The sequence below is a fragment of the Ranitomeya variabilis genome, chromosome 7, assembly GCF_051348905.1.
Source record: "Ranitomeya variabilis isolate aRanVar5 chromosome 7, aRanVar5.hap1, whole genome shotgun sequence".
NCBI lineage: Eukaryota > Metazoa > Chordata > Amphibia > Anura > Dendrobatidae > Ranitomeya > Ranitomeya variabilis.
Genome location: NC_135238.1, coordinates 147973373 through 147997299, shown reverse-complemented (window position 1 = coordinate 147997299; position 23927 = coordinate 147973373). Strand labels below are relative to the sequence as shown.

Sequence of the window (23927 nt, the reverse complement as noted above, 5' to 3'; positions counted from 1 at the left end):
TATACACACATTATATATACTATACACACATTATATATATACACACATTATATATATTATACACACATTATATATACTATACACACATTATATATACTATACACACATTGTATATACTATACACACATTATATATATTATACACACATTATATATACTATACACACATTATATATACTATACACACATTATATATACTATACACACATTATATATATACACACATTATATATACTATACACACATTATATATATTATACACACATTATATATACTATTCCCCAAGACTCACTAACAGACCTGGTGGTGGAGTCGGCATACTCTTGTCCCCCCAATGCACGTTCCAGGTTATACCCCCCAGTTCCTTCACTTTCATTCCCTTCTTTTGAGGTCCACACCATCAGGCTCTTCCGTCCCCTCTCCCTCAGAGTAGCGGTCATATACCGGCCCCCAGGCTCATCCGCCCACTTCCTGGACCACTTCTCAGCCTGGCTGCCGCACTTCATGTCCTCAGAACTACCAACCCTTATACTGGGAGACTTCAACATTCCCATCAACAGCCCCACTTCCACATCTGTATCCCAGCTTCTATCACTAACCACTTCTCTCGGCCTCTCACAGCTCTCAACCTCTGAAACACACAAAGACGGTAACACCCTGGACCTGGTCTTTGTCCGGCTCTGTTCAATCTCCCACCTAGATAACTCACCACTTCCCCTCTCTGACCACAACATTCTCTCCTTCACACTCACAATTCCTCGCCCACCCCAGCACACTCCTACCTACCACACACTCAGAAATCTACAAGCCATTCATTAACCCTCATACACTTTCAGACTCCTTACACTCATCACTGTCCCCAATCTCTTCTTTTTCCTGTCCTGATCTGGCTGTACATCACTATAATGACACTCTTAGAAGCACCCTAGACCAAGTAGCTCCCCTCACCATCAGAACCTCCAAACACAGAGTGAAACAGCCCTGGCTCACATCGCAAACCCGATTTCTCCAGCGATGCTCTAGGTGTGCTGAACGCTTATGGAGGAAAACTCGCACACCAGGAGACTTCATACACTTCAAATTTATGTTAAGGACCTATAACTCTGCCCTTCACCTTGCCAAACAGTCCTACTACACCACCCTGATCTCCTCACTATCCAACAACCCCAAGAAACTTTTTAACACCTTTCACTCCCTCCTCAGGCCAAAAGCACAAGACCCTATCACAGACATTTGTGCTGATGACCTGGCCTCCCACTTTATAGAGAAAATATACAATATCCGTCAGGAAATCCGCTCCCAGACACCAAGTGCAAGGACTCCCATCCCTCCCTGCATCTCCCCTGGCTCACTCTCCACATTCGATCCCATCACAGAAGAAGAAGTCTCCAAGCTCCTTTCCTCTTCTCGTCCGACTACATGCACCACCGACCCCATTCCCTCACACCTCCTCCAGTCTCTCTCTCCAGTCGTCACAACTCACCTAACTACAATTTTTAATCTCTCCCTTACCTCTGGCATTTTTCCCTCCTCCTTCAAACACTCTATCATTACTCCATTACTAAAAAAAAAACACCCTTGACCCATCATGCACAAATAACTACAGACCGGTCTCCACTCTCCCCTTCATCTCAAAACTCCTAAAGCGCCTAGTCTACTCCTGCCTTACCCGTTACCTCTCCACCCATTCCCTTCTAGACCCTTCACAGTCTGGTTTCCGCGCCCTACATTTGACAGAAACTGCACTCATCAAGGTGACCAATGACCTTCTGACAGCAAAATGTAAAGGTGACCACTCTCTGCTCATTCTCCTCGATCTTTCTGCAGCTTTCGACACTGTTGACCACCCTCTCCTACTCTCTAGGCTCCAGTCACTAGGCATTAAGGACACTGCTCTCTCCTGGTTCTCCTCCTATCTTTCTGAACGCTCCTTCAGTGTTCTGTTCTCTGGCTCCACTTCATCTCCTCTTCCTCTCACTGTCGGGGTACCTCAGGGCTCAGTCCTTGGCCCCCTTCTCTTCTCCCTCTACACGGCCCCAATTGGACAGACCATCAGCAGATTTGGCTTTCAGTACCATCTTTATGCTGATGACACACAACTATACACGTCATCTCCTGACCTTACCCCCGCTGTACTACAGAACGCCACTGACTGTCTGTCTGCAGTCTCCAACATCATGTCCGCTCTCTATCTGAAGCTCAACCTCTCCAAAACTGAACTTCTTCTGCTCCCGCCTTCTACTAACCTCCCTAAATCTGACATTTCCCTCTCCGTGGGTGGCACCATCATAACACCCCGGCAGCAGGCACACTGTCTGGGTGTTATGTTTGACTCCGATCTCTCCTTCACCTCCCACATACAATGTCTTGCCCGCTCGTGCCGCTTACACCTAAAGAACATCTCTAGAATCCGCCCTTTTCTCACCATGGAGACAACAAAAACTCTCACTGTGGCCCTAATCCACTCCCGTCTGGACTACTGTAACGCTCTATTAATTGGCCTCCCCCTCACTCGACTTTCCCCTCTCCAGTCTGTCCTTAATGCAGCAGCCAGGGTCGTCCATCTGGCTAATCGTTACTCGCACGTGTCCGCTCTTCCCCAGTCGTTACACTTGCTGCCCATTCATTCCAGGATACAATTCAAAGTACTTGTTCTCACCCACAAAGCTCTCCATAGTGCGGCACCCCCTTACATCTCCTCCCTCATTTCTGTCTATCGGCCTAACCGACCTCTGCGCTCTGCAAATGACTTTCGACTAACCTCTGCACTAATCCGTACCTCCCACTCCCGACTCCAAGACTTCTCCCGTGCTGCGCCAATCCTCTGGAATGCTCTACCCCAAGACATTAGGACCATCCACAACTTGCATAGCTTTAGGCGCTCGCTCAAAACACATTTGTTCAGAGCGGCCTATCACGTTCCCTAATCAAACTCATTTTATGTTTTTGTGCGTGTGTAACCCATTCACTACTTCCATCTACCCCCCACCCCCCGAAGATGACTGGACCATCACTGTAAATACATCATTGTAAATACACACCTGTGCTTTGTATCTCCCCACCTCATTGTAGATTGTAAGCTCTCACGAGCAGGGTCGTCTTATTTTTGCTTTATTACTGTATTGTTAACGTTGTTACCTAAGACTGTTGTGTTTGAAACTGTTAAACCGTAAAGCGCTGCGGAATATGTTGGCGCTATATAAATAAAGATTATTATTATTATTATTACTATACACACATTATATATATACACACATTATATATACTATACACACATTATATATATACACACATTATATATACTATACACACATTATATATATTAAACACACATTATATATACTATACACACATTATATATACACACATTATATATATTATACACACATTATATATACTATACACACATTATATATACTATACACACATTATATATACTATACACACATTATATATATACACACATTATATGTATTATACACACATTATATATACTATACACACATTATATATATTATACACACATTATATATATTATACAAACATTATATATATTATACACACATTATATATACTATACACACATATATACTATACACACATTATATATATTATACACACATTATATATATTATACACACATTATATATACTATACACACATTATATATACTATACAAACATTATATATACTATACACACATTATATATACTATACACACATTATATATACTATACACACATTATATATATTATACACACATTATATATACTATACACACATTATATATACTATACACACATTATATATATTATACACACATTATATACTATATACTATACACACATTGTATATATACACACATTATATATATTATACACACATTATATATACTATACACACATTATATACTATATACTATACACACATTGTATATATACACACATTATATATATTATACACACATTATATATACTATACACACATTATATATACTATACACACATTATATATATTATACACACATTATATATACTATACACACATTATATATACTATACACACATTATATATATTATACACACATTATATACTATATACTATACACACATTGTATATATACACACATTATATATATTATACACACATTATATATACTATACAAACATTATATATACTATACACACATTATATATATTATACACACATTATATATACTATACACACATTATATACTATATACTATACACACATTGTATATATACACACATTATATATATAACATACACATTATATATACTATACACACATTATATACACTATGCACACATTATATATACTATACACACATTATATACTGTATACTATACGCACACTGCATATAATACTATACACACACTATATATATAATATACACACACATTACACATAATACTATACATACATTATATATAATATACACACATTGCATATAATACTATACACACATTATATATATTATACACACATTATATATACTATACACACATTATATATACTATACACACATTGTATATACTATACACACATTATATATACTATACACACATTGTATATACTATACACACATTATATATACTATACACACATTGTATATACTATACACACATTATATATATATACACACATTATATATATTATACACACATTATATATACTATACACACATTATATATACTATACACACATTATATACTGTATACTATACACACATTGTATATATACACACATTATATATATTATACACACATTATATATACTATACACACATTGTATATACTATACAAACATTATATACATTATACACACATTATATATACTATACACACATTATATACTGTATACTATACACACATTGTATATATACACATATTATATACTGTATACTGTACACACATTATATATATATATATAACATACACACAATATATATACTATACACACATTACATATAATACTATACATCCATGTTATCATTAACCATTTGAGGGCTGGGTTACACACACAGGTGAACCGTTCTCCTTGAGCTCTGTGAATAGCCACCTCCATTCATCAGAGGTAACGCAGCTAACATTTTTTTATAAGCCCAAAACCATCATAGAAATGACGTCATCACCAGAGAGAAAGCGCAAGTCACATGACAGGTCGCCCCCTCTCATCTTCCTCTGCTGCTTTCTCACTACCTCTGTTGCTAAGCAACCGTATACCAAGCGAAGATGAACCAAGTACCCGGTGAGCGCGCGATTACAAATCCAGCCCAAGTCGTTTGCGCAGGCGCAATCGTGGGTTACTCACCCGTGAGCTCGGAGCTGCGCACATTTTGGACACGCCCCCTTGCTGAGTGAGTGTGTGGCGGGGACGCGCCTCTCCTGCATTCGCTTGCACTGTGCGCGACCCCGAGCTCGCCTTTCCTAGCTGATCCCTCCGCAGTGTAGCGGGGCTTCTAGGAGAAGAATGTGCTGAGGAAAAACATGGCGGAGCTGCAGATGCTGCTGGAGGAGGAGATCCCCGGCGGCCGGCGGGCCCTTTTGGACAGCTTCACCAATCTAGAACGAGTGGCCGACTACTGCGAGAACAACTACATCCAGGTCTGTGAGGAAGATGGATGGATGCGGAGGGGGTGGAGGGATGGAGACGGGAAAACGGGGACTGTGTATAGCACTGACTATTATATCCAGGAGGGTGATGGGACCTCACATGTGTGATAGACGTGTCCGTACCCCGTCACATGTGTGATAGACGTGTCCGTACCCCGTCACATGTGTGATAGACGTGTCCGTACCCCGTCACATGTGTGATAGACGTGTCCGTACCCCGTCACATGTGTGATAGACGCGTCCGTACCCCGTCACATGTGTGATAGACGTGTCCGTACCCCGTCACATGTGTGATAGACGTGTCCGTGCCCCGTCACATGTGTGATAGACGTGTCCGTACCCCGTCAGTGTGTGATAGACGTGTCCGTACCCCGTCACATGTGTGATAGACGTGTCCGTACCCCGTCAGTGTGTGATAGACGTGTCCGTACCCCGTCACATGTGTGATAGACGTGTCCGTACCCCGTCAGTGTGTGATAGACGTGTCCGTGCCCCGTCACATGTGTGATAGACGTGTCCGTGCCCCGTCACATGTGTGATAGACGTGTCCGTACCCCGTCACATGTGTGATAGACGTGTCCGTACCCCGTCAATGTGTGATAGACGTGTCCGTACCCCGTCACATGTGTGATAGACGTGTCCGTACCCCGTCAGTGTGTGATAGACGTGTCCGTGCCCCGTCACATGTGTGATAGACGTGTCCGTACCCCGTCACATGTGTGATAGACGTGTCCGTACCCCGTCACATGTGTGACAGACGTGTCCGTACCCCGTCAGTGTGTGATAGACGTGTCCGTACCCCGTCACATGTGTGATAGACGTGTCCGTACCCCGTCACATGTGTGATAGACGTGTCCGTACCCCGTCACATGTGTGATAGACGTGTCCGTACCCCGTCAGTGTGTGATAGACGTGTCCGTACCCCGTCACATGTGTGATAGACGTGTCCGTGCCCCGTCACGTGTGTGATAGACGCGTCCGTGCCCCGTCAATGTGTGATAGACGTGTCCGTGCCCCGTCACATGTGTGATAGACGTGTCCGTGCCCCGTCACATGTGTGATAGACGTGTCCGTGCCCCGTCACATGTGTGATAGACGTGTCCGTGCCCCGTCACATGTGTGATAGACGTGTCCGTGCCCCGTCACATGTGTGATAGACGCGTCCGTGCCCCGTCACATGTGTGATAGACGCGTCCGTGCCCCGTCACATGTGTGATAGACGTGTCCGTGCCCCGTCACATGTGTGATAGACGCGTCCGTGCCCCGTCACATGTGTGATAGACGTGTCCGTACCCCGTCACATGTGTGATAGACGTGTCCGTGCCCCGTCACGTGTGTGATAGACGCGTCCGTGCCCCGTCAATGTGTGATAGACGTGTCCGTGCCCCGTCACATGTGTGATAGACGTGTCCGTGCCCCGTCACATGTGTGATAGACGTGTCCGTGCCCCGTCACATGTGTGATAGACGTGTCCGTGCCCCGTCACATGTGTGATAGACGTGTCCGTGCCCCGTCACATGTGTGATAGACGTGTCCGTGCCCCGTCACATGTGTGATAGACGTGTCCGTGCCCCGTCACATGTGTGATAGACGTGTCCGTGCCCCGTCACATGTGTGATAGACGTGTCCGTGCCCCGTCACATGTGTGATAGATGCGTCCGTGTCCCGTCACATGTGTGATAGACATGCACAGGACTGTCTGCTCACCCCGTGTCCCCCACCGGTCCAGTGCTGCTTGGGACTGCTGGTGGCTGTAGTCTCTTCCCCATTGTTGGTAGCGGTGTGTTGTCAGGAGGATGCGGTGTTAGATGTTTACTGTATCCGGTGTGTTACTACTGTATATCTCCGTTGCTGCTGCCAGTTGTTACCAGCTTGTGCCACATTCATTCATTATGTGGAGCAGATACTGAGGCCGACTGTTCATAGTTACACCTGTGCCTATAAAGTAGTGTGAGAGGCTCTTTCTGCGCTGCCGTAGCCTGTCATCCCCTGCCGTAGCCTGTCATCCCCTGCCGTAGCCTGTCATCCCCTGCCGTAGCCTGTCATCCCCTGCCGTAGCCTGTCATCCCCTGCCGTAGCCTGTCATCCCCTGCCGTAGCCTGTCATCCCCTGCTGTAGCCTGTCATCCCCTGCCGTAGCCTGTCATCCCCTGCCGTAGCCTGTCATCCCCTGCCGTAGCCTGTCATCCCCTGCCGTAGCCTGTCATCCCCTGCCGTAGCCTGTCATCCCCTGCCGTAGCCTGTCATCCCCTGCCGTAGCCTGTCATCCCCTGCCGTAGCCTGTCATCCCCTGCCGTAGCCTGTCATCCCCTGCCGTAGCCTGTCATCCCCTGCCGTAGCCTGTCATCCCCTGCCGTAGCCTGTCATCCCCTGCCGTAGCCTGTCATCCCCTGCCGTAGCCTGTCATCCCCTGCCGTAGCCTGTCATCCCCTGCCGTAGCCTGTCATCCCCTGCCGTAGCCTGTCATCATCAGTCAGTAGTCAGTCCAGGATGATGCCCGCGTCTCTCCACATGTGGCTATCCTGTGATTGGTTTATTTCACGTGACATCATTGTATGGAATAACATAGTCTAGTCCTTGGGCCTATGATAAGCAAGGGTCCCAAGCTTGATTTGGAGACCGCTATATTTCACCATTTTTCACTGTTCCAGTGATCTAAAACTGACCGTGTCATCCTGTATTGTGACATCCAGAATTATACCGTCTCATGGGATCTGGATCAGCACAATTTGATGACATTTCTGTAACTTCAGGGTTTTTTCTCATCTTCATGAAGTAAAAAGTGATGAGCGAGTGTACTCGTTGCTCGGGTGGTCTCCGAGTATTTGTGACTGCTCGGAGATAAGTTTTCATTGCCTCAGCTGAATGATTTACAGCTACTAGCCTGCTTGATTACATGTGGGGATTCCCCAGCAACCAGGCAACCCCCACATGTACTCAGCCTGGCTAATAGCTGTAAATTATTCAGCTGAGGTGATGAAAACTAATTCTCCGAGCTGTCATAAATACTCGGAGATCACCCGAGCAATGAGTACACTCGCTCATCACTAGAAGTAAACTATTGTCCCCAGGGGTAATCCAGTGTTAAAAACAACAACCCCAAAACTGAGCTATACATACCCTCCTGCACTGTGTTTCAGCTGCCTTGGCCTGTGTTTGTCTGCAGCGCTGATTTCATGTTTCCAGTGCTGCAGCCAATCGCTGAGCTCCTCAGCTCTTTGCTTCTACATTGCTGCAGACACACAAATGTACAAAGGCAATGGCAGAGACACATAGCTGGACCCAGGGAGGATAAGTAAAGCGCATTTTGCTTAGTTTTTTACACTGAGCTACGCCTGTAGAGAATGGTATCATGTATTATACATAGTCATATGATAATACAGTATTGTACAAAGCTTCATATTTATGCTGTAAAGGTATATTTCCGTGCTGAAGGAAACATCTGTGTTGGAACCCAACAAATCTGCACATAATGGAAATAAAAAGGGTAATTATTCTCTCAGCATCAAGTTGGGATCTGACTACTCCAACCCCAACCATCATCTGTTTGGCACAGCAGGGAAATGTAGAATTACATGGTGATGATCCACTGAATGGATGAGCATGTAGTAAAGTCCAGCGGTGCGGCAGTGACTTTACACAGCATCGATGTGTCAGTCGTAAATATAACAATCAGACTAATCCTAGGAGCTGTGTAGTGCATGCTCTGACATTCACCAGGCGTATGTTCAGCCATTCACTGGCAAATATCCTCAGAGCTAAAAATGTAACAAACCAGTATCTTTCTTTTTTTAGAAAGGCAGATTGTAACATAATTCTGAAAAAACAGACTTGGCACATAAAACCTGTGACCAATCATTGAAAAACAGCTGTGGAAATCGTATCTTTCTCATTTTTGGTCGATGTAGTATGTTAAAAATCACAATATATGATCATAGAAATAGTAATTAAAACTAAAATAAAAAAATCTTGGAAAAGGAGGTAGAATATCCAATAAAGCGAAGCTTCCACTCAATTGAGCTTTAGAAAAGCTGAAAGGTCGCACTGGCAAGTAAAAAGTTTTTATTTTTTTATTTAATGTGCTGCCTCCATTACCAAGTTTAGGATTCTGTGTAACTGGTGGATGAAGTCCTGTGAGGTGTGCACCCTCCAACTAACCAGTGTTGCTACTTTCCTTTACTACTGCAGGTAACATTCAGACGTCAGTGATTTTCTTTTTGTTATTCCCTAAAACAGGTTCTGATTTCCGTCAGTTTTTACCATCCGTGTTTCATCAGTGATTTTCTTATATGCTAAAAAACAAAAATATATATATAATTGCAAAGCTTCTCATCATGCCTATTACAATGTTAAAAATGGACATCATGCAACGTCAGAGAAGGTCACTGTCCCATAGAGTTGTATCGCTAATTTTGATCTGTGAGTCTGATAAAACATGAACTTGTCTCCCCTTTTTGTCTCCCTCCAGGTCTCCAAACAAGCAGACTCAAATTAGATTATAACGCTTTTGTTGGCCCCCATAGACTTGTATTGGTGATTTTAATCCTTGACTTGGATTAATAAAAAAAAACAACCTTCTTTTCTTTTTTTCTTTGCACCCCCCCCCCCCCGGTATATAGTGTAGTACAGAGGTCCCCAACCTTTTTTGCACCAGGGACCGGCTTTAAGCAAGACCAGTTTTCCATGGCCCGGTGGGGCAGGGGCGGGGCTTTGGTCATATGGGGGTGGGGTTATGGAGGGATGGAGCTTATATTATAACTATCCTGCACTGATACATTATGACGAACCCTCTGCTGTGTGATGGTTCACTAATAATATTGTAACTCAGATGTAGCAGGGCTGGATTTGTTCTTTTTCTTTCGCTCCTTGACAGTTTCCTGATCATTCCATAACATTTCCTCCGGCACGGCGGTGCGGATGTAGCAGACCTGTGTTAGTCATTGATCATGTGCTCTCAAGAGAAGTTATCGGTCCACACTGCACTGATAAAAGTACCACAAAGCTTTAGCATGAGGCCAGATGTAGCAGAGAGGAATGTGTCACTTGTAGATTTCATACACAGAGTGATTCATTTGTCGGGTTTATGAAACACTGAACACAGATGTAGCAGAGCTGATGGTGTCACAGCAGAGTACATTCATTAATCATTAATGTACTCTGCTGTGACACCATCAGCTCTGCTACATCTGTGTTCAGTGTTTCATAAACCCGACAAATGAATCACTCTGTGTATGAAATCTACAAGTGACACATTCCTCTCTGCTACATCTGGCCTCATGCTAAAGCTTTGTGGTACTTTTATCAGTGCAGTGTGGACCGATAACTTCTTTTGAGAGCACATGAGTAACAAACAGTAAATAACAAGCTCAGCTCTGCTACATCAGTAAAAAACCAATTGATTAATGATTAATCAATTGGTTTTTTACTGATGTAGCAGAGCTGAGTTTGTTATTTATTAAGTTTCATGGCCACTTCATGAAATCCTATCAACAAAAAAATATTCAGCACTGCTACATCTGCTATACCCCAGCTCCCCACACATGGACCCTGCACAGTCGCCGGTAATACCTTCATTCAGAGGGGCCCAGCCCGCTGTTCCCGCACACGCTTGTTTACTGCTAAACTCCTTATTAATGACTGCGGCACTGGGCACCTCCTGCCCCGTCATCCTCGGTGCAGCGCCCGGGCACAGGCTGGCTCCATGCTGCTGCAGCTTGCCCTCCATGTGCACTTGTGTGGCACACGTAACATGGCTGGCAGTGCCCTGGGCAGCACCAGGTGGAGGAGAGCGGGCTGCTGGAAATGTCCTGGCCGGCCCCATGCTGCACGCTGGGGAGAGCGCTGTGGGGGGCGTGGCCGGTGTTTACCTTCTGGAGCCCGCGGCTGAGGCTCCCACCTTCTCTCAGCAGCAGCTGCCGCTCCAGGCACACAGCCCCTGCCACAGCCGCCTCAGCCCGCGGGTGTGTGCTCTCTGCCTAAGTAGCTGTCAGCGGCGCCGCGGACCGGCTGCAAAACCCCAACGGCCCGGTCCTGGTCCGCGGACCGGCGGTTGGGGACCTCTGGTGTAGTAGCTTAATCATATGGTATTGTAATGAGTTGGTGTGGCACATAGAGTACCCACCCGAGGAGGGTAGACCATGCTGGAATAAGGATAATTGCAGTAATTTGTGTGCTGTGAATTTGGTCACATACTTGAGTAATCACTAGTGACATGAGAAGGTTTCCGTTACGTGACTGTATTGTTAGATGTCTATGCCTTGGGTGTTAATGTCATTGACCTTTTATAGAGAGGCGAAGCTCAGCAGATTTTCAGTTCTGCATCCCGTGATGGCACGCTGCATGATCAATTTTCTATTGATAAAATGTAACGGAAAGCATTTAAAGGGAATCTCGGTACGGTCAACCCTCCTAATCCGTCTATATTACCACCATAATGCAGGTCATTGAAAGTTGAATAAAATGATACCTTGATATCTGATCCTATGTTTTATTCAATACACATTTTTCTTAATATTTAAATGAGCTGTGAAGATCTATGGGCCGGCCATAGCTCTCCCTTGGAATCTGCATTCAGAGTTTATTTTTAATGAAAGGGGGTGTTACCAGTGTGAGACATGTAATGTATATCAGGAGAGCAGACTGTCAGACATGTCTCACATTGGTAACGCTGCTTTTCACTTAAAATAAACCCTGAATGCAGATTCTAAGAGCTATCTGGGTCCAGCCCATAGATCTTAAAGGGGATATCTTATTATCTTTTGATATGAGGCTAAGGGTACTGTCACACAGTCACACTTTGGACGCTACGACGGCACGATCTGTGACGTCGCAGCGATCGTATGAATATCGCTCCAGCGTCGTAGACTGCGGTCACACGTTGCAATCACGGCGCTGGAGCGATGCCGAAGTCCCCGGGTAACCAGGGTAAACATCGGGTTACTAAGCGCAGGGCCGCGCTTAGTAACCCGATGTTTACCGTGGTTACCAGCGTAAACGTAAAAAAAACAAACAGTACATACTTACATTCCGGTGTCTGTCCCCCGGCGTTCTGCTTCTCTCCACTGTGTAAGCAGCAGAGCCGGAAAGCAGAGCGGTGACGTCAGACGTCACCGCTGTGCTGGCTTTCGGGCCGGCAGGCGCTCACAGTGCAGAGAAGCTGAGACGCCGGAGGACAGACACCGGAATGTAAGTATGTACTGTTTGTTTTTTTTACTTTTACGCTGGTAACCACGGTAAACATCGGGTTACTAAGCGCGGCCCTGCGCTTAGTTACCCGATGTTTACCCTGGTTACAAGCGAACACATCGCTGGATCGCTGTCACACACAACGATCCAGCGATGTCAGCGGGTGATCAAGCGACGAAAGAAAGTTCCAAACGATCTGCTACGACGTACGATTCTCAGCAGGGTCCCTGATCGCTGCTGCGTGTCAGACACAGCGATATCGTATGGATATCGCTGGAACGTCACGGATCGTACGGTCGTAGCGATCAAAGTGTGACTGTGTGACAGTACCCTAAGAACGAACAAGTTGGTAGTTGCTAAATACCTGCCTGGTCTGCCCGGCCCCAATCTTCTTAACAGACAAATTTACATTTTAAGAAAAACGTGGATTTCTCTGGAATAAGACATCGGATCGCAGATATCAGGGTAACATTTTATTCTGCTTTCTTTGACCTACATGCCACTATAGATGGCTTAGGAGGGTAGATCCTACTGACAGATTACATTTGGGCTGTGTGCACACAGTGCGCTTTCACAGATTTGTTTCCATGCGGAATTGGGCCTAAAATGCTATGGAATCCTTATGCAAGCTAATTCAATGACAAACCTGAAGTGTTGTGCACATGATTAGTAGATTTCCTTGAGTATATACAACGCGTTTTTTTTCTACAGATGGTCAATTCTTTGTGCGTATCTGCTACGTTTTTCACCAATTGACTTCAATCGAGTCAGTCAAATCCACAGCAGAAACGCAGGTATAAAAATATTTGCAGATTTGCTCAGTTTGCTGAGTGCTGTAAGATATCAGCGTGACCTGCGGTAATTTTACCCCCGGTAAGCATGTCAGTTCGACCGCTGCGGGGTCATGCTGTCAGGTGTTAGTGTGACCCCACAGCAAAAAGCTACTGCTCCCATCAGGCTATGTCCGCTGTCACTGATAACAGTGACAACGGGTGCCGCTGATGGGAGACGTAGTCTCATCAGCCGCCACCTGTGTTCACAGTTAAAAAAAAAAAAAAGACATACATGTTCAAATAAAAAAGAAAGACCCCAATCCCCGATGCCCTCGTCTCCTAGAAAATGATAAAATAATAAACCAACATATGCTCATCTGTCCGCCGTAGTCCGCACAATCCAGAGTGTCCCACGCGATCTCACGTGTAGAACAGACCTCTCTACCCGCCCGCCGGCGATACTCTTGAGAGGAGGTAATCACTCCCACAGTGTATCACTGAGCTGCCATGAGAGAGGTCACCAGAGTTCATCAGCTGATCAGCTCCGGTACTCTCACTTACGACACCACTGCGTGAGAACTTTCTCATGGCAGTCAGTGATGCACTGACAGGAGGTAATCGCTCTCGCAGTGTATCGCCAGCTGTCTTTGAGAGCACTCACATCAGTGACTGCTCTCAAAGTAATTGGGATCGTTATGGGTCATTATGGATTATCTTCTCTTTGGACAGGTGAGAAATATTGTGGTTTATTTTATTTTTGCTGCAGGAGACATTGGCGTCTGTGGATTAGGTGTTCGGTAAGTATGATTTACCGTAATTAAGATTCATTAAAGGAGTCTGTCATTATTTCAAATAAAGGACTGGGTGTCTGTGTTTTTCACACAATATCATTATAGGGATATTAATGGATAGGTGCCTTATAGTCGCCTCTCCATTACTAACCTGTGGGCTTGATGTCACCTGACAATACAAAGGTGACATGAGCCCCACTTGCCACTGCTACAGAGCAAGTGAGAATAGCAAGGCTAAGTGCCAGATTTGGTGCATCTTATAGATGCACCTTTTATGGGGCAGCTGAGAGCTGATGTTTTTAGTCTGGGATGGGGCCAATATCCATGGCCCCTTCCTAGGCTATTAATATCAGCCCGCAGCTGTCTTCCTAGCCTTTGCTGCTTAGATTTTATAGAGGGACCCTATGTCAATTTTTTTCTGGAGTCCCCCAGTAAACTAGTCAGTAAAGGCTAAGCAAACAACCGTGAGCTGATATTAATAACTTGGGAACCTTTATGGCTATTAGTTCCTCCCCACAATATTAACATCAGTTGGTTATTAAAATTACGCGGGAGCCCACACAATTTTTATTTTCTTTAAAATTGACAGTTGCTGTTTAGTTACAAGCCTATGTATGTTCCTTCTGTAAATATTCCTACATAGGCTGGTGACAATATGTGTTTGTGTTTACTTATCGGCTTAGTAAGGGTACTGTCACACAGTGCAATTTTGATCGCTACGACGGTACGATTCGTGACGTTCTAGCGATATCCATACGATATCGCAGTGTCTGACACGCAGCAGCGATCAGGGACCCTGCTGAGAATCGTACGTCGTAGCAGATCGTATGGAACTTTCTTTCGTCGCTTGATCACCCGCTGACATCGCTGGATCGTTGTGTGTGACAGCGATCCAGCGATGTGTTCGCTTGTAACCAGGGTAAACATCGGGTAACTAAGCACAGGGCCGCGCTTAGTAACCCCATGTTTACCCTGGTTACCAGCGTAAACGTAAAAAAAACAAACAGTACATACTCACATTCCGGTGTCTGTCCTCCGGCGTCTCAGCTTCTCTGCACTGTGAGCGCCTGCCGGCAGGAAAGCGAGCACAGCGGTGACGCGGTGACGTCACCGCTGTGCTTTCCGGCTATGGCGCTTACACAGTGGAGAGAAGCAGAACGCCGGGGGACAGACACCGGAATGTAAGTATGTACTGTTTGTTTTTTTTACGTTTACGCTGGTAACCAGGGTAAACATCGGGTTACTAAGCGCGGCCCTGCGCTTAGTAACCCGATGTTTACCCTGGTTACCCGGGGACTTCGGCATCGCTCCAGCGCCGTGATTGCACAGTGTGACCGCAGTCTACGACGCTGGAGCGATAATCATACGACGCTGCGACGTCACGAATCGTGCCGTCGTAGCGATCAAAATTGCACTGTGTGACAGTACCCTAAGGAGTGTCAGCCCGACACCTTTTCATTTCCAAACCTAGGGCTACATGTCATTGACAGCTGCTGACACCAAACCCTAATCCCATTACCCTGATGCCACTGCATCAGCAGGAAAAGGTGGTGTTGAACCAAGAAATTACATCACAAAACGTTAATTAGATATCTTTATTTAGCTCAAAAAAAGCCTTCATTGATGTATAAAAACGCATGCAAAAAACACATGCAAAAACATGCGTTTTTACTGCAGCATTTTTCCTGCCAAGAAATGCAGAAATCTTGCAGAAATTTCTGCAAGCAAATAATCGATGTGCGCACATAGCCTTAAAGGTTTTTCCCATTCTGAACTAAAACCACCACTTTTATCTGCTCTACTACTGACCTGTATCTAAGCTCCAATTTTCCAAATAATACCTTACATGTTTCTGGTATACGACGCGGTCCAGTCTGACTGGCATCTTATTTTTTCTTGGCACCTCCTCTATGTGCAGAATTGCTGTCATCCTAGCTTGATTCATGTGGATGACACGTCCTACATAATCTACAGATCACCGTGAACCTGGTACCGGTGTAGCTGAAGTGCAGGCCTACGCAGGAGCTCTATTCTGTGCCCTACTAAGGGTGGGTCAAAGTTCTATAATGTGCTGGCACCTATTAACCTGTAAGTGAAGTCGGTGTCGGCACATGCATAGTAAGGACTTTGTTCTGCCTTTAGTGGTCTGCGCTTCTACTGTACAGGTACAGTTGTGGCCAAAAGTATTGACAGCCCTGCAATTCTGTCAGATAATACTCAGTTTCTTCCTAAAGAAATTCTTTGGTATTATTATCTTCATTTAATTTGTCTTAAATGAAAAAACACAAAAGAGAATGAAGCAAAAAGCAAAACATTGATCATTTCACACAAAACTCCAAAAATGGGCCAGACAAAAGTATTGGCACCTTCAGCCTAATACTTGGTTGCACAACCTTTAGCCAAAATAACTGCGACCATCCGCTTCCGGTAACCATCATAGAGTTTCTTACAATGCTCTGCTGGAATTTTAAACTATTCTTCTTTGCCAAACTGCTCCAGGTCCCTGATATTTGAAGGGTGCCTTCTCCAAACTGCCATTTTTAGATCTCTCCACAGGTGTTCTATGGGATTCAGGTCTGGACTCATTGCTGGCCACCTTAGAAGTCTCCAGTGCTTTCTCTCAAACCATTTTCTAGTGCTTTTTGAAGTGTGTTTTGGGTCATTGTCCTGCTGGAAGACCCATGACCTCTGAGGGAGACCCAGCTTTCTCACACTGGGCCCTACATTATGCTGCAAATTTGTTGGTAGTCTTCAGACTTCATAATGCCATGCACACGGTCAAGCAGTCCAGTGCCAGAGGCAGCAAAGCAACCCCAAAACATCAGGGAACCTCCGCCATGTTTGACTGTAGGGACCGTGTTCTTTTCTTTGAATGCTTCTTTTTTTCTCCTGTAAACTCTATGTTGATGCCTTTGCCCAAAAAGCTCTACTTTTGTCTCATCTGACCAGAGAACATTCTTCCAAAATGTTTTAGGCTTTTTCAGGTAAGTTTTGGCAAACTCCAGCCTGGCTTTTTTATCTCTCGGGGTAAGAAGTGGGGTCTTCCTGGGTCTCCTACCATACAGTCCCTTTTCATTCAGACGCCGACGGATAGTACGGGTTGACACTGTTGTACCCTCGGACTGCAGGGCAGCTTGAACTTGTTTGGATGTTAGTCGAGGTTCTTTATCCAACATCTGCACAATCTTGCGTTGAAATCTCTTGTCAATTTTTCTTTTCCGTCCACATCTAGGGAGGTTAGCCTCAGTGCCATGGGCTTTAAACTTCTTGATGACACTGCGCACGGTAGACACAGGAACATTCTGGTCTTTGGAGATGGACTTGTAGCCTTGAGATTGCTCGTGCTTCCTCACAATTTGGTTTCTCAAGTCCTCAGACAGTTCTTTGGTCTTCTTTCTTTTCTCCATGCTCAAAGGGGTACAAACAAGGACACAGGACAGAGATTGAGTCAACTTTATTCCATGTCAACTGGCTGCAAGTGTGATTTAGTTATTGCCAACACCTGTTAGGTGCCACAGGTAAGTTACAGGTGCTGTTAAATACACATATTAGAGAAGCAGCACATGATTTTTCGAACAGTGCCAATACTTTTGTCCACCTCCTTTTTTATGTTTGGTGTGGAATTATATCCAATTTAGCTTTAGGACAATTCTTTTTGTGTTTTTTTCATTTAAGACAAATTAAATGAAGATAATAATAACAACAAAGAATTTGTGTTTGCAGTCATTTTCAGGAAGAAACTGAGTATTATCTGACAGAATTGCAAGGGTGTCAATACTTTTGGCCACAACTGTACAAGATTCGGATTGATCTGTGGATGACATAGGACACGTCATCCACATCAATCAATCCAGGATGGCATAAGCAAGGGCAGATCAGGGCTTATGGACTGGTTGATTAACTGCAGTATTAAAGCAGATAAAGGTTGATTAACTGCAGTACTAAAGCAGATAAAAGTGGTGGCTTTAAGTTATAATGGGAAATCCCGGTGCCACCCCCAAAATCGAAGATGAGCTAAGCCCACCGGCATCAGGGGCTTATCTACAGCATTCTGTAATGCTGTAGATAAGCCCCCGATGTATCCTGAAAGATGAAAAAAAGAGGTTAGATTATACTTACCTGGGGGGGCGGTCTGATCCGATGGGCGTCGCAGTCCGGTTCCGGGGCCTTCCTTTTTCTTATGATGTCGTCCTCTTGTCTTCACGCTGCGGCTCCGGCGCAGGTGTACTTTGTCCTGTTGAGGGCAGAGCAAAGTACTGCAGTGCGCAGGCATTGGGAAAGGTCAGAGAGGCCCAGCACCTGCGCACTGCAGTTCTTTGCTCTGCCCTCAACAGGGCAGACAAAGTATGCCTGCGCAGGAGCTGCAGTGTGAAGACAAGAAGAGGACGTCATCCTATGAAGATGGGATGCCCCGGACCGGACTGCGACGCCCATTGGACCAGAAACGGACCGGGACCGCCCCTGGGTGAGTATATTCTAACCTCTTTTTCTCATCTTTCAGGATACATCGGGGGCTTATCTACAGCATTCCAGAATGCTGTAGATAAGCCCCTGATGCCGGAGGGCTTAGCTCATCTTCGGTTTTGGGGGTGACAGGTTCCCTTTAATGCATCAGTAAAGTGATGACCAAGATTCCTTCATTCTGGTTTACATGATCGTGATTAGATGACCGCTATGATTATTTTTGAGTTTTGTATTTTTATATACCTTTGTTTGTAACCATAGACCATTTGTATCCATCAGCGTTTTTTGCTTTGGATTTGTCTTTTGATCCTACATAGATTTATTAGGAATGTTATAAATCTCAGCCATAATCTGGTCACATAGCCAGGAGATAAGCAGGATGTGGCACTGATGCCATAGTGTCAGTTGCTGGTGATAGCAATCTCTATCTTTTGCTCCCTTTCTTATGTTTTACTTTTCTTATTGCTGACGTATTGTGCGGCATAGTTTGTATAATGGACAATAGAAAGACCTCAAGATCCTGGTAACCGTTTAATCAATACCTTTTAAGAATTGTTTGTCTGTTCACTGACACACAAAAATTATTAAAAAAAAAGTCTCTGGTGTTCTAGCACATGATCCTACGGTCTCTGGTAATCTGTCTACATCTGACCAGTGAAATTTAGCATCTAATAGGAAATGTCCTTTACTGGAAAACTTCTTCCTTCTTAATCATTCCTGTGTCCATTGTAAAATAAGACTTGAGACTTATCCATTGTAGTAACGCCTTTCCAGCGGTCAGCGCAGCGATTCCTATCGGACATGTGACAATGTTATGTGACTGCTGCAGCCAATCAGTGGCCGCTTTAATGAGTGATACATTTTGGAAACCTTGTCTGAAAAAATTGGGTGTGTATGAATGGCATTGTTGTCTTCACGTTGAAAACAATCAGGCTCATGTTGAAGGTGTTTTCCTGCCAAAAACCCCTTTGTACACATAACCTAAAATTTACATTACGTACAATTGAGCATATGCAAAAACTATCTTGGTTACATTTTAATAAATCTCCTTAAAGAGGTTGTCTCAACTTCTTAAAGGGAACTTGTCACTAGACCAGGAGCGGTATAAATCAAAGCCTGGCTGCGTAATAGCAGCCAGGTATGTTTTGCTCTGAAATCATAGAATCATAAAATGTTACGAGTTGGAAGGGACCTCCAGGGTCATCATATCCAAACCCCTGCTCAATGTGGGATTCACTAAACCATCTCAGACACATGCCTGTCCAGCCTCTGTTTTAAGATTTCCTTTGAAGGAGAACTCCCCACCTCTCGTGGCAGCCTGTTCCACTCATTGATCGCTCCTCACTGTCAAAAAGTTTTTTCTAATATTTAATCTGTGTCTTCTCCCTTTGTTTCATTCCATTGCTTCTCGTGTTTCCATGTGCAAATGAGAATGGTACTGTCACACATTGGCACTTTGATCGCTACGACGGTACGATCTGTGACGTTCCAGCGATATCCATACGATATCGCTGTGTCTGACACGCAGCAGCGATCAGGGATCCTGCTGAGAATCGTACGTCGTAGCAGATCGTTTGGAACTTTCTTTCGTCGCTGGATCTCCCGCTGTCATCGCTGGATCGTTGTGTGTGACAGCGATCCAGCGATGCGTTCGCTTGTAACCAGGGTAAACATCGGGTTACTAAGCGCAGGGCCGCGCTTAGTAAACCGATGTTTACCGTGGTTACCAGCGTAAAAGTAAAAAAAACCAAACAGTACATACTCACATTCCGGTGTCTGTCCCCCGGCGTTCTGCTTCTCTGCACTGTGAGCGCCGGCCGGCCGGAAAGCGAGCACAGCGGTGACGTCACCGCTGTGCTTTCCGGCTGGCACAGACACAGTGGAGAGAAGCAGAACGCCGGGGGACAGACACCGGAATGTGAGTATGTACTGTTTTTTTTTTTTTTACTTTTACGCTAGTAACCACGGTAAACATCGGGTTACTAAGCGCGGCCCTGCGCTTAGTAACCCGATGTTTACCCTGGTTACCCGGGGACTTCGGCATCGTTGGTCGCTGGAGAGCTGACTGTGTGACAGTTCCCCAGCGACCACACAATCACTTACCAACGATCACGGCCAGGTCGTATCGCTGGTCGTGATCGTTGGTAAATCGTTTTGTGTAACAGTACCCTAAGGATAATCCCTCTGCACTGCGACCTCCTTTCAAATATTTGTAGACAGCCCAGGACTAGGACAACTCCTTCTTTAAGTAAATGTTCTGCACTGATAAAATAATAAAGCCTATACTGACCACCCGTGTTAGCTTGTTCCCGCAGTGTCAGCTTTCGCGGACCCAAGGCTGTGATGCGGTGGAATGACATGTGATGCCCAGTGCCCAATCAGTGTTGGCGTCACTGTCTCCACCTTCAGACAAACTGAACATGAAGAGGAAGTCCGTTATGAGCTGATCTCTGGCTTCCTCTTCATGTTCAGATCGTATGGAGGCAGAGACAGTAACGCCAACACTGTTTGGGCACTGGTGCCACATGTCACAACATCGGATCACAGCCTCGGGGAGAGCGGGTGCCGACACCGCGAGAACGGCGCCGGTAGGAGAGGTGAGCTTACGCTTTATTATTTTATCGGGGCCAAACATTTAGTTTATGAAGGAGTTGTCCTAGTAGTGGACAACCCCTTTAAGTCTCCTCTTAGCCTTCTTTTTTGCAAGTTAAACATTCCCAGATCCTTTAACATTTCCTCGTAGGACATAGTTTGCAGTCCGCTCACCATCCTGGTAGGTCTTCTCTAAACTTGCTCTATTTTTTTATGTCTGTCTTTTTTTTAATACTGGACACAGTATTACAGATGAGGTCTGACCAAGAACGAGTAGAGGGGGTTAAAATGCTCTGCCGTCACAGAAAGTCTAGCTTCACCTTCTCTAGATGGTTGACAGGTCTCTCGCTATGTACACACATGGGAACGTGGCAATCAATTTTCGCGGCTCACGGAGAACCAGACGCACACCGCATCTGACTGCTCAGATCTCTCCCTATATTTACCTGCCAGCTTCTCAACCTAAAATGCTATCTGCGGCATTTCAGAGAAAATAAAGTGCTTGTAAAATCAATCAACTTTGCAGTTTTCCTTTTATTATTTTTTAATTTTCTATTTTACTGCTCTTTTTGCTGGTAACAGACTTCAAAGCTGGGCAATCAGAGTTGACCAGTTTCCTAAAAAAAAGTAGTGCATGTTTGCAAGCGGTTTAAGCGCAGCTCTGAAGCTGGTTGGATCGCATCGGTGCCCCCGTGGCTCCTCCGGCTCCTCCGATGCTGCAGAGACCAAAGCTGCTTCCTTCCAGCAGTGGAGAAAGCACAGTTCAGACCAGTGGCCAGTGGCTCAACCATGCCTTTTACCCCTGGAAAGTAGGAAGTCCAGGAAACAAGGAAGTTGTTCTCTCCTGAAGAAAGAAGATTAGACAATGCCTTGAAATATTTTTAAATTACAGCAACTGGGCACAATAAATAGGGTGTGAGGGGGAGAATTCTAGTCTGTATAACCTATACTCATTAACCGTTACCTGATCTTTTCCTAGGTTGTACATGGGGTGCACTGAGCCCTGCTGAGACTCTGGGGGTGGCCGGGTGGTCTGACCTCGCTCACTGCTTATTGTATGTAATTGTAGAGAATGAATCAGGTGTGCTCTTTGTATACAGGTATTGTCTTGCACAGCCTTTGAACTGAAGGATATTATTAGAGGTCTGTATACCACGGTCACAAAAGCTGCTTCTTTATTCCGGAACCTTTGTTTGATTATGTAGCCTGATGACCATAAAATGTCTTCACGTCAGCCATAAATAAATGTAATTGGAGCCTGTGATGTCTGAAGCCACATTTATGTGCTTTGTTAATTACAGGTTATAAGCTGCGCTGGGGTAACACGTTCATGCAGGTTGTCATTTCCTTTTTTACATTACATTATACAAGCATACACAAAGATAAAGACATAACTTTTTGGTGTCTTAGATTTTACAACTTAGCTTGATTTTTATTTTTATTTTTTTTTTCGTTTTTTTCGCCACTACTGAACAAGTTGCATTTTCTCATTTTTTTATTGAAAACAAAGGAAAAAAAACAACCAAAATCTGGATTCACAGTTGGAGTTAGTTTTAAAAGTAACTCTCTACTAATTGGCCTACCTTTTACCAGACTCTCCCCGCTCCAATCTGTCCTGAATGCTGCTGCCAGGATCATATTCCTCGCCAACCGTTACACCGATGCCTCTACCTTGTGCCAGTCATTACACTGGCTACCCATCCAATCCAGAATCCAGTACAAAACTACTACCCTCATCCACAAAGCACTCCATGGCTCAGCACCACCCTACATCTCCTCTCTGGTCTCAGTCTACCAACCTACCCGTGCCCTCCGCTCTGCTAATGACCTCAGGTTAGCATCCTCAATAATCAGAACCTCCCACTCCCGTCTCCAAGACTTTACACGTGCGGCGCCGATTCTTTGGAATGCACTACCTAGGTTAATACAATTAATCCCCAATCCCCACAGTTTTAAGCGTGCCCTAAAAACTCATTTGTTCAGATTGGCCTACCGCCTCAACGCATTAACCTAATTATCCCTGTGTGGCCTATTAATAAAAAAACAACAACATAATCACGTTCCTCCATCATGTTCTCATACACTTTATGCAGTTAATAGCCTCTGTGTCTGTACTGTTACATACTTAGGTAGTTAACTGGTTCATGCAGCTTTACATGAACACCCGAGCCTTACACTATGGCTGGTCCAAATAACTAAAGCAATTGTTACCATCCACCTCTTGTGTCTCCCCTTTTCCTCATAGATTGTAAGCTTGCGAGCAGGGCCCTCATTCCTACTGGTATCTGTTTTGAACTGTGATTTCTGTTATGCTGTAATGTCTATTGTCTGTATAAGTCCCCTCTATAAGTTGTAAAGCGCTGCGGAATATGTTGGCGCTATATAAATAAAATTATTATTAAAAGGGTTTTCCGCCGTAGCCACCCTTCCTGGTTCCCATGCTAGCTCTCCGTCACTATTTGTCTGTTCTTTTGGTGCAGCTGGGACC

The 23927-nt window shown here is 44.8% G+C and overlaps 1 protein-coding gene across 21 annotated transcripts in view; it reads left to right on the top strand.

Moving 5' to 3' along the window:
• Positions 1–5314: 5314 nt before the first annotated feature.
• The window catches only part of ABI2 (abl interactor 2), a 142728-nt gene continuing 124115 nt past the window's right edge, over positions 5315–23927 (top strand). For 17 of the 21 annotated variants that reach the window (XM_077272005.1, XM_077271993.1, XM_077272004.1 and 14 more), the window contains exon 1: positions 5376–5626. In XM_077272005.1, coding sequence (XP_077128120.1) covers positions 5510–5626 — 117 coding nt within the window. In that variant the 5' untranslated portion in view covers positions 5376–5509. Of the gene's footprint in view, positions 5627–23927 lie in introns of all 21 variants that reach the window. The other 4 variants (XM_077272000.1, XM_077271997.1, XM_077271996.1 and 1 more) reach the window with 1 other exon arrangement.